Source organism: Rhincodon typus, chromosome 33 (genome assembly GCF_021869965.1).
Source record: "Rhincodon typus isolate 14 chromosome 33, sRhiTyp1.1, whole genome shotgun sequence".
NCBI classification, from domain to species: Eukaryota; Metazoa; Chordata; class Chondrichthyes; order Orectolobiformes; family Rhincodontidae; genus Rhincodon; species Rhincodon typus.
Window position 1 is genome coordinate 9,465,628 of NC_063364.1, and position 19,462 is coordinate 9,485,089.

General features: G+C 43.9%; 1 protein-coding gene across 1 annotated transcript in view; it reads left to right on the forward strand.

Annotated features, from left to right (window-relative positions):
- Positions 1-19,403, forward strand: part of LOC109923496 (multiple C2 and transmembrane domain-containing protein 2) — a 432,499-nt gene extending 413,096 nt beyond the window's left edge. The window contains 2 exon segments of the mRNA XM_048616107.1: positions 7,743-7,840; positions 18,315-19,403. Coding sequence (XP_048472064.1) covers positions 7,743-7,840; positions 18,315-18,383 — 167 coding nt within the window. The 3' untranslated portion in view covers positions 18,384-19,403.
- The last annotated feature ends 59 nt before the right edge of the window (positions 19,404-19,462 follow it).

The window sequence follows — 19,462 nt, forward strand, 5'->3', positions numbered from 1 at the left end:
ACTGAGGTTGGGTTGACCAAATTATTGTTTCCTGTCTTCTGCCTCCCTCCCTTCTTAAACAGGGGTGTGACGTTAGCCACCTTCCAATCTTCTGACTCCAGTGATTCCTGAAAGATCACCCCCAATGCCTCTACAATCTCGTCAGCTATCTCCTTCAGAATGCTGGGATGTAGCCCATCTTGTCCAGGTGATCTATCCACCTTTAGACCTTTCAGCTTCTCCAGCACCTTCTCCTAAGTGAGGCCACTATACTCACCTCACCCTCCCACCTCCCAAATCTCTTGAAGTTCTGGCCTTCAGTGGATGTCTTCCACAGTGAAAACTGATGCAAAGTACCTACTCAGTTCCTCACCATCTCTGTGTTCCCCATGATGATTTCATTGAATTCCTACAGAGAGGAAGCAGGCCATTCGGCCCATCCAGTCCACACTGACCCTCTGAAAAACATCTCTCCTAGACCCAACCCTGTAACCATGTATTTCCCATGGCTTACTCACGTGGCCTGCACATCCACGGTCACTATGGGCAATTTAGCATCGCCAATCCACCTAGCCTCCACACCTTTGTGAGAGGAAACCAGAGTACCCAAGAAGAAACCCATGTAGACACAGGGAGAAAGTCCACACAGACAGCCCCACGAGGCTAGAATCGAACCTTGGTCCCTGCCACTGTGAGGCAGCTTTGCTATCCACTGAGTCACCATGCTGACCCAGCCTCCTTTTCCAGCGATCTAATGTCCACTCTTACCTCTCTTTTAGCTGTTTAGCTATCTTAAAAAAATCTCTTATAATCTTCTTTTACCTTTCTAGCTAGCTTATTGTCATATTCCATCTTCTCCCTCTCATCGCTTTTTTTAGTTATCTTCTGCTTCTTTTTAAAGGCTTCCCAGTCCTTTGGCTTCCCACAGTTCTTCAACATATTGTATGTTTTTTTCCTTTTGCTGTTATGCTGTTTCTGACTTCCCTTGTCAGCCATGGTTGCCTCATCCTCCCCTTTTTATGTTTCTTCTTCCATAGAATCCACAGAATGCCTACAGTGTGGAAACAGATCCTTCGGCCCAACAAGTCCACACCGACCCTCAGAGCATCCCACCCAGACCCAACCCCCCATAACCCACCTAATCTGCGCATCCCTGGATACTATGGGCAATTTAGCATGGCTGGTCCACCTAACCTGCACATCTTTGGACTGTGGAAGGTAACTGGAGCACCTGGAGGAAACCCACGCAGACATGGGGAGAATGTGCAAACTCCACACAGACAATTGCCCGAGGGTGGAACCCAGGTCCCTGGTGCTGTGAGGCAGCAGTGCTAACCTCTGAGCCACTGTGCTTCCCCCCCTCCCCCGGGATGAATTTCTACTTACCTCCTGAATTACGGGTTTCTGGGGTAATTTGGAAGGCACAGTAGAAATGCATTCTATGAAAGAAGAAACAGCCGTTGCTGCTCCACTGCCTTCCCTACTTGGCCTTCCTTCCAATCCATTCTGGCCAGCTATTCCCTCATAACATTTTTACTTACATTTATTCAACTGTAGTATCATTACACATGATTCCAGCTTCTCCCTCTCAAACTGCAGGGTGAATTCTATCATATTGTTGTCACTGTCCCTTAGGGATTCCTTCAATTTAAGCTTCCTAATCAAATCTGCCTCATTACACATCACCGAATCTAGAATTCTCTGTTCTCTAGTAGCCTCTACCACAAGCTTTTCTAAAAAGCTATCTCGCAGACCTTCCTCGAATTCCTTTTCTTGGGATCTGCTACCAACCTGATTTTCCCAGTCCACCTGCATATTGAAGTCCCCCATGATTATTGTAATTGTGCCTTTCTTACCTGCCTTTTCCATCTCCTGATTTATTTTCTTCTCCACATCCTGATTGCAGCTTGGAGGCCTGTACATAACTCCCATCAGGGTCGTTATTCCTTTGTGGTTCCTCAGCTCCACACAGAATCACACATAATCTACTTCTTCTAACTCTTAATTACTTCCTGCTTTTGACTTAATTTCATTTCTTCCTTAAAAGGCAACCCCATCCCCTCTGCCCATCTACCTGACTGTTCGATAGGACATGTATCCTTGGATATTTACTTCCCAGCCCTGATCCCCTCGAAGCCACGTCTCTGTGATGCCTACAACTTCATTCCTGCCAATTTCAGTTGGCGCTACAAGCTCATTTACCTTGTTTTGTGTACTATGTGTACAACACCCTCAGGCCTGCATTGACTGCCCCCATCTCATAGTTGTCCCCTTATCTGCTGTGCCTGAAGTTAGATTCCTGTGCCTTTCCATACTCTCCGCCCTATTACTTGTTCTGGAAATTTTAATGACCTTTGCTGAGGCCTCCCCTCCTTCAACATTATCCATAATATTTTCTATGCAACTGAACCCCTGCTCCTGTCCCAGCAACTATTTAGTTTAAAGCCCTTTCCACACTATCCCTAGTCATGTGATTCACCAGGACTCCAGTCCCAGCATGATTCGGGTGGAGTCCATCCCATCAGAACAGCTCCTTCCTTCCCCTCTTGTTGACCCTGTGCCAATTTGCTCACACTGCAGGCAGTAATCCAAAGATGATTACCTTTTTGGTTCTGCTTTTTAATTTAGCTCCTAATATTCCCTTTGTTGGGCCTCTTTCCACCTATATCATTAGCACCTTTGTAGAATCCCTACAGTGTGGAAACAGGCCCTTTGGGCCAACAAGTCCACACTGACCCTCCAAAGAGCACCCCACCCAGACCCATCCCAACCCCTTTCCCCTGTAACCCACCTAATCTATACATCCCTGAACACTATAGACGATTTAGCATGGCCAATCCACCTAAGCTGCACATCTTTGGAGACTATGGGAGGAAACTGGAGCACCTGGTGGAAACCTACACAGACACGGGGAGAATGTGCAAGCTCCACAGACAATTGCCCGAGGGTGGAATTGAACATGGGTCCTTGGTGCTGTGAGGCAGCAGTGCTGACCACTGCGCTACCATGCCATCCTACTCTGCATGTACATGGACCATGACAGTTGGATCTTTCCCCTCTTACTCCACGTTCTTCTGCAGCTCAGATGTGATATCCTGAACCCAGGCAACAGAGCCTTTGAGAGTCTCGATCCTGGCCACAGAGAACAATGCCTATTCCCCTGACTATATTATCCAGATTATAACTCTATTTCTCGTTTCTCTCCCCGCCTCTTGAATGGCTCCCTGTATCACAGTGCTATGGCCAGTTTGCTCATTCTCCTTACAGCCCCTGCTCTCATCCACACAGGGAGCAAGAATCTCAAACCTGTTAGATAAGCTTCAGCACTACCTTCTGGATTTCTCTCCTTGCCTCACTGGTAGCCACACCATCCTGTCCCTGATCACTGACCAAATTTGAGGTAGTTAATCTTAGGAGTGTGACTGCCTCCTGAAACACAGTGTCCGGGTAACTCTCCCCATCCCTGATGTGTCACATTGTTTGAAGCTCAGACTCCAGCTCATCAACTCAAGCAACCAATGCTTGCTACAGATGTGGTCACTATGAGGCACAATGGGGTCCACCAGCTCTCACATCATGTAATTCAGCAAATCACCTGGCTCGGGCATCTCTATTTTAATTACTTAGCACTTAATTTGATTTTTAAAAAGTTTGCACTGGTCTTTTAGCTTGTACCGTGTAAGTATTTTCCCTATTTGCCTTCAACCTAAAACTTGTCTAATTAGTAGCTACCACCAACTAATGAACTTACAGTTTACCTGTGATGTCACTCTTCTGTGCTAGTCCCTGTTCCTGGGTTTCGATTTATCCTGTTTTTAAAAAAAAGCCGTCCAAGTTATGAGCCGAAGAAAGAATGCAGGCCAAAAGAGCCTCTCCCCCTCCATGCTGAATTCCCATATTGCCACCAAACTTCCCAAACTATATACTCATTTGGGCTGTAGTCCCACTCTGAATGTGATCTCTCTTGCCTGACCTATGCGAAGCTTACCGACGCCTCATTCAGTCTCAATTTTTTTAAATTCCAGTCAATCCAGCTTCAATGGCTCTCTGGACCAAAGAGTTTCACTACCCTTCATGTGAAGAAGTGCCCCTTGACATTGTTCTTGGACATTCTAGCTCTAATGTGGCCACAAACATTTCTATTGATCCAGTTGCCAAAGTGCCAACCCAAGTTGGCATGGGTTGCATTGTGTTCGAATGTTTCTGTCCTTTCTGGTCTTTGATGCCCAATTCCTGCCAATAGCCAAGCTAAACGTAGGGACGATTATGGAGAGGAATTACTGGCAGTGTGCCACTGTATTAATGGGCTGAATCAATGAACTGAATGGTTACAAACACAACTTTTCACATAAATCAGAAACAAAACGTTCTCATTCTTCTTGAATGGCAAACTTTATCCTTGCTTTGGAATAGGGGCTGTATAGGAAGTGTGTACAAGAATGGTAATATTACTAAGATTTGGCCTGGGGCATATTTTTGAGATAGACTCTAGAGACCATCACTGGATCTGAGAGGCCACTTGGGCAGAATTTCAGAAATGTTACAACACAGAAAGAAGCCATTTGGTCTATCATGTCTACGCCAAATTTCTGAATGAGCATTTTGTCACATTCTTCAGCATTTTGTCACATTCTTCTGTCTGTTTCCTGTCACGCTGAATATTCTTTCTATTTAAGTAATCATTTGATGCAATCTTGAATGTCTCAGTTGAACCTCTTTCCCCATGCCTTCCAGGCAATGCTACCCACCTGGCACCCTACTTACCTGGCACCATTCCCATCTGGCATGATGGCTCAGTGGTTAACACTGCTGCCTCAGAGCAGCCAGGGATCTTGGTTCGATTCCATGGTTGAGTGACTGTCTGTGTGGAGTTTGAACTTTCTCCCCGTGTCTGTGTGAGTTTCCTCTGAGTGCTCCAGTTTCCTCCCACAGTCCAAATATATGTAGGTTAGGTGAACTAGCCATGGGAAATGCAAGGTTACACGAATGGGGTGGGTCTAGATGGGATGCTCTTCAGAGGATTGGTGTGGGCTCGCTGGGCCGAATGGCCTGCTTCCACACTGTAGGGATTCTACAGGATACAGGAGCTGTAAGAGCAGCTGCCTATGTGGCAGGTCATTTCAATCAGAATGCAGCCACTACTGCCACAAAGGAAAAAGGTGAAGGTTTCCTTTCCCATGACTATCGGGCACAGTCAGATTTAAGGTATTCTCCTCATTTCTGCAGGAACTGTGGTTGGAATTTCCTGCCATAAATACGGAGCGTTTTCTTAAATGATAAAGGAGGAGTGGGGTGGCATTTTGACTGTGATTGCTATTCAGACTCTTTGTCTGACAATGTTTCAGCTGTCTCAGTGTAATGATCTTGTTTCAAAGTGAAGCACTTCTTCCTAACATCACCCTTGGCCAATCTAGTTCGAATGTGTAAAGGTCTGCCTCCATTTGTCAGTTTTCAAACAAGGGGAAAGCTCTTTTAGTCATGTGCTCTATCAAACCAGTACATTTTCAAAATCCAAAGCTGACTAGTTTGATATATATCTGTCTCTACATTGTATTGTACATACAAGCACTATAATATTTATGTATAGCACCTCTAGAAATACAAGATTCTGCACCAGGTTTGTGCCCACTCTGGGTTGACTCAGGAGCATGTTTAGAAATTGCAGTCGGTACCTGATTGCAGAATTCTCAACCCCCATTCCTGAGTTTTCTGACTTCAACTGGTGCTTTCTAAGAGCGTAGGCTGTTTCAGGTTACGAAGCCCTTTCCATAATGTCGATAGCCCTGGCTTACTCCTCCACAGTTTTCATGGAGATTTGTAAAGGGTCATGGTTGACGGCACTTCAGAGACATTGAGAATCCTTACTTTCATGGGGGAACGTTTTGAAAGGAATGGGAAAAGGTCCATTGCAAGCTGCCCCACCTTACTTCCTCCCCTATGACAGGGTAGACCTAAACTTTCCCCTGTCTCACTGCCTATCATTTCTCATATGCTGACCTTTGTGGCTTCCATGTTCAATGACCCACTCCAGAAACAATGAACTTGATAATTACAACCGGAAGTGTGAAAACAGATTTAAAAATAGAGATTCATTCATAACTTCCCACTCTGTTAAAATTACTATGTCTTAAAAATACCTCCAGTGTAGATTCCCAGGCACAAGGATGCTGGGTGAATAGCGCTGGGCAAACCATAAGCTACCTCTCAAACCATTAGGACTCCCCATCAAAATGACTGGGTGGGTTTTCCATTTACGTTCCAGGAGGTTGCATAGGACAACCACACTATTCCAACCCTATTGTGATAAGGGTGCCCTAATCTGGATACTGTATTGTTTGTGAAGGCATTTCAACTGTGTTGTTGATTTTTATCAGACTGAAACTTGAATGTAAATACGACATAATGAAGCCTTAGCCCAATTAGTCACCCGTGTGTGATCTGTATCAATGCAGTAGCATCTTCTTCATTACTTTGAAGGCAGTAATGTTGACCCTGCAACTTTATGCCTGGGAATCTCCCCTTGAGGTATTTTGAAGCCAGTAATGTCAGGAAACACTCCATTTTTGAATCAACCACTGAAGTCGGATGCAGTTAATGAGAAAGCCTTTGTTTGGATTGTTAACGGGCTCAGAATGCAGTGAAATTTGATCTTGCATTTCACGCAAATGTGATACTGCACTAAAGGACGTACACATTTGAAAACAATTCACTCTGATCATTTCATCTTCCCACAACTGCACAGAGTTGGCCGGCTCGTTGAAGTAGTAAGACTGGCAAAAACAAAATAATCACAAAGGAACACTGTCACACACATGAAGTCTGAACTTTTAGTGCATTCCTTGTTTAAACCTTTGAGACAGATGGTTTTCTAATTCATCAGCGGATTAATAAAGTACGATGAAGCCATTGTTAAAGTAGAAGTCCTGAAACCGTTGTCACAGACAGATCAACAGCTGAGAACGAAAACTTAGCCTCTGAGTCTTTTAAACACTAAACATGCCTGAAATAAACTTCCAAGCTCTTTAACTCACTGTCAAGGTTACTGAGGTGTGTGCAGAAAAACATCTGTTTTTTTCTATTCAGACACATTTCACTGCAGGTATGTAATTAAAGATGTTGCAACTACATGGGTGCTTTTACATATATGTTGATATTTTTGTGTTTAAATGGAAGTCACTGTTACGCCTCCCTCAGTTGGACACGCTTTCAGCCATATGAACCCCGGTCGGGCCTGGTTACCTATTTGCTGTCGAAACCACTGACGTTTCAGCTTGTCGAGACTCGCTCAGAGTCTTGAGCACTAAAGCGACCAACAGACATTTATTTTATGAAAATAAAAAATTCTCCAGTGCCGTTTACGTGTGAAGGCAGCAGGACTGAACATGCTGAGGTCAGAGGGAGCCTCAAGCCCATTAAAGTATTCTGGAGTGGCTCAGCACATGCCATGGAAATGTGCTGTTCATAAACTCCATTTGAAATGCAGAGACCAAACACTAATCTTATCTTATGGGAGAGGTGAGGACTCTCCTGCTGTTGCTTTTGTAATGGTTTTGCAATTGAAGAAAATGAGATTTTATATAAAGAGGGTATTTGTTAATGAACCCAGATGACAGAACAGGGAGTGGTAATAAGGTTGAGACATGAATGCTGGTACATATGTGTGACTGCCGCTTTGTAATTGTTTTCTCACTAATTTTCACTTGCAAAACTGTTCCTTCTGTCTCAATGCATTTTTTAAAAAAAAAATTAAATTCTGTTGACAGGCATACACAAATTCACGAAGAAGCTAAGAAATCCGTACGCCATCGATAATAACGAGCTGCTTAACTTCCTCTCCAGAATTCCATCAGATGTCCAGAAGGTGGGAGCATTTTGTTTTACGTATATTCTTGGGAAATTAATGCCAATGGACAAAGCCAGCATTTCTGGTCTGCCCCTACGCACTGATCTGAAGGTTTTTTGAGACCATTTCAGAGGGCCATTAAAAGTTAGCCATGCTGATGTGGAACTGAAGATAGGACAGACTGGGTGAAGATCAGAGCTTTCTTTACCTAAACTGAAGTGAAATTCATAAACTTCCCCAATGGGATTTGAACTTGCTTAACTAATCCTGTTGCTGAATAACTTGATTTCTGTTCTTTGAGGTATTTTCAGTTTGGACTTGCAGCAAATGTAACTGTCTTCTTTCAGGGCCTGCTCTTGTGGGATGTTGGGCTACATGCAGATTTTAGACAATAAGGATCTTTGGTCAAGGACACAACCTAAGCAATAGAATCATAGAATCCCTACAGTGTGGAAGCTGGCCATTTGGCCAATTGAGTCCACATCAGCCCTCCAAAGAGCATCCCACACAGGCCCATCCCCTTTACCCTGTCCCTATAACCCTGCATTTTCCATGGCTAATCCACGCAGCCACATCCCTGAATACTACAGGCAACCTAGCATGGCCAATCCACCTAAACTGCACATCTTTGGACTGTGGGAGGAAACCGGAGCACCCGGAGGAAATCCACGCAGACACAGGGACAATGTGCAAACTTCACACAGACAGTCACCTGTGGGTGGAATTGAACCCAGGCCCCCTGGCACGGTGAGGTAGGCAGCTAACCACTGAGGTACCATGCTGCCAATAATTTGTTCATGTTTGACAAAGCCAGAATCAATGAGCAAGTCACCACTGAAGTCGAATATCATTGTTAGTCATTGCACACATAAATCCTTCTTGGAAATGTTAAATCTTTTGCAGTCTGTCCTTCAAATACTCCAAGTTGTTGATGATCTTCAGTTACCATCAGAGGAACTAAGTCACTGTTGTTGGTAACAGCAAGAAGAAATGCTTTCAGCCAGTGACTGTATAAATTGGGCACTCTCCAACTGGGGACCAGGCCATTGGCACCAGGACTAAGGCAGATTTTACAAGACCAAATTTTAATGGTTGAGACAAGGTCAGCAAGGATCTGATTTCTTTTGTTCTAAAAATAAGTTTGATAGCAAGAACCCCTTTTGTCCACTAAGTGCCGAGTGTAGCCCTGCCTTTCTTGCTTCATAACATAGGAGCAGGATTAGGCCATTCAGCCCTCTAAACCTGCCCTGCTATTCTAGATCACGGCAGATCATCCGTCTCACCACCAGATTCCCTCACTATCCCTGTTTCTCCTGATTAGTATCTAGCAATCTATCAATTTCTGCTTACTCAATGACTGATCTTCCACAGCCACAGAATATGAAAACTCAGTTATTGAATAGGTTCAAGCCAGAAATTCTCTCGGTGGCAGAGGATTCCAAAGATTCTCTACTTTCTGAGTGAAGAAACTCCTCATTTCAGCTCCTAAATCATTTGTCTGTTGTAATAGTGTCCTCTGCTTCTAGACACCACAGCTAGACTATTTTCACTGCGATCTGACAGACAGAATTGCACAGTCCTCAGTACAGAATAGAAACAGTGTTAATATTTTTTCTCACCTTTTTTAACCTATTGTCTTTTTGCTTATCTCCTTCCTATTTCTCACTCTTTCTTTGTCATCTTTTTCCTCTATCATATTGGCTTTTTCTGCACCTGTTCCTTTTACTTTCTCTCTCTGTTCACTTGTCTGAATCTAATTTTTGACCATTTTGTACCATCTCTTCTTGTTTTCCATCTTACAGCCTACCTATGAGCCTTGGTCTCAAGTGTTTTTTTGTATAATGATTTCTGAACTGGACTACTATCCAGTTTTCTGCAGCGAATAGTAAGATTTCGCAGCGAGTCACAACCCTGAGCAGCAGAGTTGCTCAAATAGGTCTAGGCTCGAAAGAGAGAGCAGCAGCTCACATAGTTCATGATTGTTTTTAAACTCACAATGATGGTTTTTGTGGGTCTGTCAATCTATGAATCATTGGATTAACAATAATCCAAAATCCTAGACTATTGTCCCTGGAACATGGGATCAAATCCCACCATGGCAGATGGGAAATTTGACTTCAATAAAAATCCAGAATTAAAAGTGAATATAATGGCAATCATGTAACCACAGCCAATTTTCGTAAATACCTATTAAACACACGTACTAACAGATTCAAGAACAGCTTCTTCCCTGCTGTTATTAGACTTCTGAATGTATTGCTCGAATTTTAAATTTAATGTTGATTTTGCTCTTTGTGCACCTTCTCTGCAGCTGTAACATTATATTCCTCATTCTGTTCTTACGCACTTTGTATGGTATGATCTGCTTGTACTGCATGCAAAACAAAACTTTTCACTGTACCTAGGCACACATGACAATAATAAATCAAATCAAATCATATAAAAAAAAGTGGTTCATTCATGTCCTTTCTGCAATAAAATCTACCATTCTTACCTGGTTGGACCAACATGTGAATCCAAAATTACAGTAATATGGTTGATTCACAACTGCCCCCAGAATAGCCTCATAAGCCATTTAGTTCAGGGCAATTAGGGATGGGCAACAAATGCTGGGTTAGCAATGCCCACATTCACAGAACAATTTTTTTTAAAAAAATTAGAAATTGAAAGCTCATGTACGTAGATTCATGACAATGCTAGTTCAGCCATTTGGGGATTTTATCTGTAATGCTAAAGCTGTTCATTGATATTTCTTAGATAGTAGGAACTGCAGATGCTGGAGAATCTGAGATAACAAGGTGTAGAGCTGGATGAACACAGCAGGCCAAGCTGCATCAGAGGAGCAGGAAGGCTGACGTTTCAGGCCTAGACCCTTCTTTGGAAAATTTTCTGCAATTTTCTTCCCATTTCTGAAGAAGGAACTAGGCCCAAAATGTCAGCCCTCCTGCTCGGCCTGCTGTGTTCATCCAGCTCTACACCTTGTTATCTCAGATTCTCCAGCATCTGCAGTTCCTGCTATCTCTGAACCCATTTCCCTGTGTTTGGCCCATATCCTTCTAAACCTTTCCTATCCATATACCTTTCCAAATGTCTTTTTATGAAATGGAATCCCACAGAATACCTGGCACAAAACCCAATGGTGATAACCTATTTCACGTCTAGTTAACATATAGTTGTGAAATGTCAAATTTGTTATGATAAATAGGTAATCCAACAAAGACTTGACAGTACTCAACAAGCTATTCTAGAATGTACAAACTTATGGAATCATAGAATTCCTACAGTGTGGAAACAGGCCCTTCGGCCCAACAAGTCCACACCGACTCTCAGAGCATCCCCCGAGACCCATGCCTCTATAATCTGCCTAATCTACACATTCCTGAACACTACAGGCAATTTAGCATGGCCAATCCATCTAGCCTGCATATCTTTGGACTGTGGGAGGAAACCAGAGCATCTGGAGGATGCCCACGCAGACACAGGGAGAATGTGCAAACTCCACACAGTTGCCTGAGGGTGGAATTGAACCCAGATCCTTGGTGCTGTGAGGCAGCAGTGCTAACCACTGAGCCACCGTGCTGCCCCTAAGTGAACAAACACTTCACCTCTGGATAGTCTTGAACCACCAACCTCCCAATTAACCAAACACGCTAACCTATTGCGCCACAGAATATAAGTAATAAATAGACACTCTCGTGGAATAATCTAATCAAACCGATTATATGGCTGGAGCGTTACAATAAAATTCCATCTCCCTTTCGTTCTTCATCCTCACCCAAAGATGTGGATGTGGTAGGGTGGATTTTCTTAGATTTGACATTCAGATTAGCAGCCAAAACATCAGCAATAAGTCGAGGAAAACTGAGTGTTAACGCTTACCCCAATCTCAACCTGAATGGAAAGGTGCCAGCAATGTAAATCACATGCTGCAGTCAATCCAGCAGTGCTACCGCCAACTTTCCTGTCATCACCCTTTCAATAAGTGTGATACCTAGTCAGAGATGGCCAAGGCCCAAATATTCTCGGATAGTAACTGTGCCATTTTATTTTGCTCTGTTTTATATCAGCAGATTGACACCATATAGACTCATAGAGCATGGAAACAGTCCATGACAAACATAATCCCAAACTAAACTAGTCCCACCTGCCTACTCCTGGCCCATATCCCTCCAAACATTTCTTATTCACATACTTATCCAGATGCCTTTTAAACATTGTAACTGTACCAGTACCCACCACTCCCTCCGCAAGTTCATTCCACACACAAACCACCCTCTGTGTAAAAAAGTTGCCCCTCATACCTTCTTTAAAATCTTTCTCCTCTCCCCTTAAAAATATGCCTCCTAGTCTTGAAATCCCCCTTACTAGGGAAAAGACACCTGCCATTCACCCTATCCATGCCCCTCATGATTTTAAAAACTTCTTTAAGGTCACCCCTCAACCTCCTACGCTCCAGTGAAAAAAGCCCCAGCCTCTCCTTATAACTCATTTGCTCCATTCCCGGGAACATCATGGTAAATCTGAACTCTCTCCAGCTTATTAATATCCTTCTTGTAACAGGGCCATCACACCCAGCACCTTTAACAGTCACTCCCTTCACCACCCCCATTGCAACAGCAGAATGTACCACCTATACAGACGCACTACACCAACTCCCCAGAGTCCTGATGATAGCAATTTCCAAACCTGCAAACTCCATCACCGGAAATACAATTGGAGCAGATACATAGGAACACTGGCTCCTGCAAGTTTCCCTCAAAAAGCTCACCATCCTGACTTGGGAACTATATCACCATTCCCTCACTGTCACTAGGTCACAATCCTGAAACTCCCTCCGTAACAACCATAAGGATATCCCTACATCCCAGGGATTCACCTTCTCTAGGACAAACAGGGATGGGCAATAAATGCTGGCCCAACCAGAAATACCCACACCATGTGAATAAATAAAAAATGTCATTTTCACAATTTTGTTTAAAGTAATTTCAATCCAGACGAATGTTTGATTTTCTTGCGACTATAAGAGGGGAGGAGGCGATGGCCTAGTGGTATTATCACTGGACTGGTAATCTAGGGATCCAGATAACATTCTGGAGCCCTGGGTTCAAACCCCACCACAGCAGATGGTGGAATTTGAATTCAGTAAAATACTTGGAATTAAGAATCTAATGATGACCATGAACCCATTGTCAGGAAAATCCCATCTGGTTCACTAATGCCCTTTAGGGAAAGACAACCGCCATCCTTACCTGATCTACTTGTGACTCTAGACCCACAGCAATGTGGTTGACTCTGAACTGCCCTCTGGGGTATTTAGGGATGAGCAATAAATGCTCCTAGCCAGCAATGCCCTCATCCCATTAATGAATAAAGAGGAAATAAAAAATTGAGGGTAAGGTAAGAAAGTATAGTTGAGGTTTATCAAATCAGCCATGATCCCATTGAATGGTGGAGCAGACATGATGGGCAGAATGGCCCATGTCATATGATGTTATAATTTAGGGCTGAGTTTGAAGAAGAAAGGAAGTGACAGAGCACAAGAAACTGGCCAACTTACCACTTAGTTTCTTTACTCGGGTAGCAGGGGTAGCAGCTCTCCATTTGTGTCTGTGCTGCATGCCAAAGGTCATTTATCTTGGTGCATATTTACTTAAAAAAAAAACAAATTGATCTGTACTTGAAGATAATGTCCCACTGAAACAGTAAAGGAACAATTATATCTCTGTAATATAGCCCGTGTCTTGGGAACATCTTCTTCAGTTATTGAAGCCTATAGATTTTGTGTAAGTTCTGGGTGCACTTAGCCTGCAGCAATGTGTCCTCAGTCAATTTGTCTGACAGGCTGTCAGTCAACTATTTAGGTCCACAGACCGAAATCAATAGTGAAATCAATAGACTTGTGCAAAGAATGTTCTGAAGCAAATGCTTGCATTTATATAGTTCCTTTCACAATTCTCAGATGTTCCAAATAAATACAGGCAATAAATTACTTTTTGAAGTGATTTTGTTATCAGGTAGGGGAAGACTTGTCTATTTGCACACAAAGCCCCATAATGCTGTGTTCAAAGTCATTGCCATCACTGAATCTCCTGCTGTCGATATCCTGGGAGTTACCATTGACTGGACTCTGATGTGGACCAGCCATACAAATACTGGGGCTGAGAATTCTGTCCAGGTAACTCCCCTATTAACTCCTTAAAGCTGGCCTAAAACACAACTCAGGAGTGTGATGGAACGCTCCCCACTTGCCTGGATGAGTGCAGCTCCAACAATACTCAAAAAGCCTGACACCATCCAGAACAAAACAGCCTGCTTGGCCAATACCACAACCCCCACCTTCAACATTCACTCCATTCACACCAATGTACAGTGGCTGCAGTGTGTCTGCAAGGTGCATTGCCGTAACTCACCAATGATCCTCTGGCAGCACCCTCCAAACTCACAGCCTCTACCTCAAAGGACAAGGGCAACAGATACATGGGAATACCAGTACCTGCAGGGCCCCAGCGAAACTACACACCATCCTGACTTGGAATGATATCACTGTTCCTTCACACTCACTGGGTCAAAGTCCTAGAATTCCCTTCCTCCCGGCACTGTGGGTGTACCCTGAGAACTGTGGCGGCTCAAGAAGGCAGCTCACCATCGCCTTCTCTGGGGCAATTAGGGATGGGAATAAAATGTCTGCCCAGTGGCGGTGTAACAAGGCAACGTTTGTAGAAGCAAGATGGCGCCGAAGAATGGCAACACGTTTCCGTGGCGACGATGCAGTGAAGGGACTCAAGGCTGGCTGACTGCTTTGTGCTAGAGTTGGTCTCAGCATCAGGGGTAGATGAGCCCGAATCCAGGCCCATGGCTAAGCACTTAAAAAACTGTAATGTTGAACGTTTAGCTTTATTTCTTTATTTTTCTACCTGTATACTCTATGTCTGGTTTATTTCTATATGTTGCCAGAGAGTGGCAACATTATACAACACTTTCCAGTGTATTTGTAACGAATACATGTAATAAACACCACGTGACAATAAATAAATCCATCATCAACAGATCCCTTGTTTTCAACCTTCATCTTGCCAGCCTCCATATTCTTTAGGTAAAGGTTCTGCCACATCAGCTAGCTCCAGAGTGATACCACTATTGGAAGCATCTTGCCCATCCCATTCTGCATTCCAAAGGGGCCATTTCCTTGGCCTCATTCAGGTCCAATCCTCTGTTATCCCTAATTGCCCCTCTCATTCCTCTAGCACCTTTCAGTTCAAGTGCAGGAGATGTAGCACCTGTCCTTTTCCATGCTTCCCACTCACCATCCAAGGCACCAAGCACTCAGAGAATCCCGTCCAAAGCAGTGGTTTATTTGTACTTCTCTTAATTTAGTACACTGTACTCTTTGTTCACAATGTGGTCTCCTCCCCACAGGTGAAACCAGATCCAGAAGGGGTGACCATTTTTGTGAAATACTTGCATTCAGTCCTCAAGCATGGCCCTGAGGTTCCTGTGGGTTCTCATTTTAAGTACTCACCTTGGTCCTACTCTGACTTCTCTGTCCTCAGCCTACTGCAATCCTCCCCGTGTAAATTCTCTCTGTGTTCTGCTTTTACATATAAATACATGTTTATAACAACAGGCAATGGTTTCATTTATGAATGGTTGTGGAAGGTGATTGGGGCACTGCAGATGGTGGGGAGGTCTGTATATGATCATATTACTCATCACCCATTTCATTGTGTGAGAAAAAAAATGCAGAAATTTACTAGAATAAATGTAAAGTTGCTGTAGTTCCAGTGGATATAAGGCCTGCTCTCTCAATAAAGAGTGACAATGGTGTGGAGTGTGAGAAGATTTCTACTTGAATAACACCAGCTAGGCACCCAACTCTCCGAGGCGATGGGTAGGAGGAGCGAGGAAGCATTCAACATCTCAGAGAGGTGACATTTCAAAATGGCAACACCATGACCAATCAAAGTTGACTTGCCAACCGATCAGCATTTTTCTCGCCTATGGTATAAATCATTGTTATCCTTTAAAATTTTGCATTTTTTTCATTCAGTAATGGGGGGTGAGCATCGCTTGCTGGGTCACCATTTATTGCTTGTTCCTAGTCGCCCTTGAGGAGGTGGTGGCGAGCTGCCTTCTTGAACCGCCGCAGTCTTCCTGCTGTACGTTGACCACAATGCCCTTAGGGAGGGAATTCCAGGATTTTGACCCAGCGACAGTGAAGGAATGATGATAAAGCTCCAAGTCAGGATGGTGAGTGGCTTGGAGGGGAATTTGCAGGTGCTGGTGTTCCCATGTATCTGCTGCCCTTGCCCTTACCAAATGCAAGTGGTCATGGGTTTGGAAGGTGCTGTCTAAAGATCTTGGTTGAATTTCTGCGCTGCATCCTGTAGGCAGATCACGCTGTTGCTGCTAAGTAAGCACTGATGGTGGAGGGAGTGGATGTTTGTACCAATCAAGTGGGCTGCTTTGTCCCAGATGATGTCAAGCTTCTTGAGCGTTGTTGGAGCTGCACCCATCCAGGCATGTGGGGAGTATTCCATCACACTCCTGACTTGTGCCTTGTAGATGGTGGTCAAGGTTTGGGGAGTCAGGAGGAGAGTTACTCACTGTGTTTGTATGGCAAGTCCAGTTGAGTTTCTGGTCAATGGTAACCCCTAGGATGTTGATAGTGGGAGATTCAGTGATGGTAACACCATTGAATGTCAAGGGGCGGTGGTTAGGTTGTCAGTTATTGGAGATGGTGTGGCATTTGTGTGGCACGAATGTTACTTGCCACTTTTCAGCCCAAGCCTGGATATTGCCCAGATGTTATTGCATTTGAACATGGACTGTTTCACTTTTGGAGCAGCTATCAATGGTGCTGAACATTGTGTAATCATAAGCAGACATCCCCACTTCTGACCTTATGATGGAGGGAAGGTCATTGATGAAACAGCTGAAGGTGGTTGGGCCTAGGACACTACCCTGGGGAACTCCTGCAGTGATGACCTGGAGTGAGATGGCTAATCTCGAACAACAACAATCAGCTTCCTATGTGCCAGTTGTGACTCCAACCAGTGGAAAGTTTTCACTCTGATTCCTATTGATTCCAGTTTTGCTAGGGCTCCTTGATACTACACACGGTCAAATGCAGCCTTGATGTCAAGGACTGTCACTCTCCCCTCACCTCTGGAATTCAGCTCTGTTGTCCATGTTTAAACCGAGGCTGTAATGAGGTCAGGACTGAGTGGCCCTGGCAGAACCCAAACTGAGTGTCACTGAGCAGGTTATTGCTGAGCAGATGCTGCATGATAACACAATAGATGATGTCTTTCCTCACGTTACTGATGATCAAGAGTAGACTGATGGGATAGTAATTCATTGGGTTTGATTTGTCCTGCTTTTTGTGGATAGGACACACTTGGGCTATTTTCCACATTGTCAGGTAGGTGCCAGTGTTGTAGCCGCACTGGAAGAGTTTGATGAGGAGTGTGGCAAGTTCTGGAGCACAACTCTTCAGGACAATTGCCGGAATGTTGTCAGGGCCCATAGCTTTTGTAGCTTCCAGTGTCTCCAACTGTTTCTTGGTTTCATGTGGAGTGAATTGGATTGGCCGATACTGCCATCTGAGATGCTGGGGACCACTGGAGGAGGCTAAGATGGTACTCCTGGCTGAAGATCGCTGTGAATGCTTCAGCCTTGTCTTTCGCACTGATGTGCTAGGTTCTTCCATCGTTGAGGATGGGGATGTCTTACATCTGTCCCGATAAGTGCAAATTGAAAATCTTTAACAGCATGACGTTTTTTTTTCATCACTAGTTGGTAGTGACTATATTTCAGGTCAGTGATGTTAAGTGCTACCTAGCCACTCTGGAATGAAGCAGGCCAGCCCATTCTAAATATAGTTTAATGTTCGGTCTGAGACTGGGATCACAAGGAGAGACAACTTCTTCATACCCCGATTGACATTGTCCCCAAATTCAACCTGATCCTTCAACATGACTGCAAACTGTTCCGATAGTCTGACTTTTCCTTCCTGTAAGGTAGCGGATTCCCCTTGTATGCAGTTGTGTCTGATCTGTAAACTTTTGTCAATGAGTCAGGTTACATCACGTCACTGGAAGAAAAGCTAGGCACACAGTTTGAGAAAAACATGACCACAAAACGCAAACGAGAGGTTAACAGAATGAAGTGCTATGTTGAGCGTAATAGTTGGAGTTTTCTATGCAGCTATTGTTTTAAACTGCTGACCAACAGTGGGTTTTCTTAAATATTGTAGGTTGCACCAAAATTAAGCCAGGCTGCAGGCAGGAAACTTAGATCTGCATCTACAATCTGAACATGAGTCAGGTCTTCCTGTGTACAATTAATAGCCTATGCGTTCCAACCTTGAAACTGATTAATTACCTTTGAACCTTCCTGAAGTTTCCTTTGGGCTTTCCTCAGGGTGCCATTAGCTAGCATACTGAGGATTGGAGATACCTGAGTGGAACGTGACATGTGTTTGTTTTAACAGGTGCAGCATGCCGAGCTGAAAATGAGCAATGGCCTGACTCCTGTTAAGAAGAGAAAAGGCAATTCATAGCCCGTGGAGCAAGATGGAGTCACTGATATCTTGATCGTTCGGCTGAGAACTACATTGAGAGCTCCCACTTTGAACTGACCACTGTCGAACTTGTTGTCTCTGTGGGTCTGGGTGTCTATCTTATTCAGCCAAGGTCTAAAAATGACTTTTGTTTCATTCAGTGGAAATATGTGCAATGTTTTGAGTTTAACAATATGATTTGGATATAAGATACTTGGGTCAATTTGAGATCTCTGACGCTATTTTGCCTTTGGTGCCTGTTGTTTGCTCCTTCTCTTCTGGAACTTTGGGATTGGTATATATCTGTGCTGCTTGTCAGTATTCCTTTTAATCACCCTGTGGATGTTTATTCTGTAAACTCAGGTGAGTTATTTAAAGGATGATGTTACATTGGTGCACCAGGTTACAGCTCTGGTAGGGAAGGTAGAGATCTACCTCCCTCATTGTTAATGTTTCAGGAAAAAAAAGTCCACATTGTCCTGTTTACTCTGTTGGCATGACATGATTCTTTTTATGTAGATTTTAGAGGTCTGTTTTTTATACTATTTCTTCCAAACAAGCTACCAGTTTGTTGATCACCTGTTTTGTGCTGCTGCCAAAGACTAGTTTCACTCCCCGTGTGCTTTTCTGTTACTTTTCTACTCATTTCTTTTGCCTTTATTCCTTTTGCTGCTTCTCTCTCTTTCTCTCCAGAATCATGGATTAGGTTTTTGCCCCATCACTTGGTCCTTCCACCTCACAGTGAACAAAGCTTCAATTAGGATGGCCTCAGTGGTCGGGCTTTCTCTTGCTTTGAAATCTCCCTGCTTCTTTCACAGTATAAAAGACAGGGTGTTGCTCTGCGCCAGTTTGGAAGCTGCCAGAGTGATTACAGTGGCAATTCTGTGGGTTTGTGTCAAGTCTAGGACTCTTGCGTACTGACTGTGGTCAGGTGGGAACCATAGATACATTGATAGCCTGTTTTGCGCTGCTGCCAAAAACCAGTTTCAGACCCTATAGTGTGGAGCTGGAGGAACACAGCAGGCCAGGCAGCATCAGAGGAGCAGGAAAGTTGATGTTTCGGGTCGGGACCCTTCTTC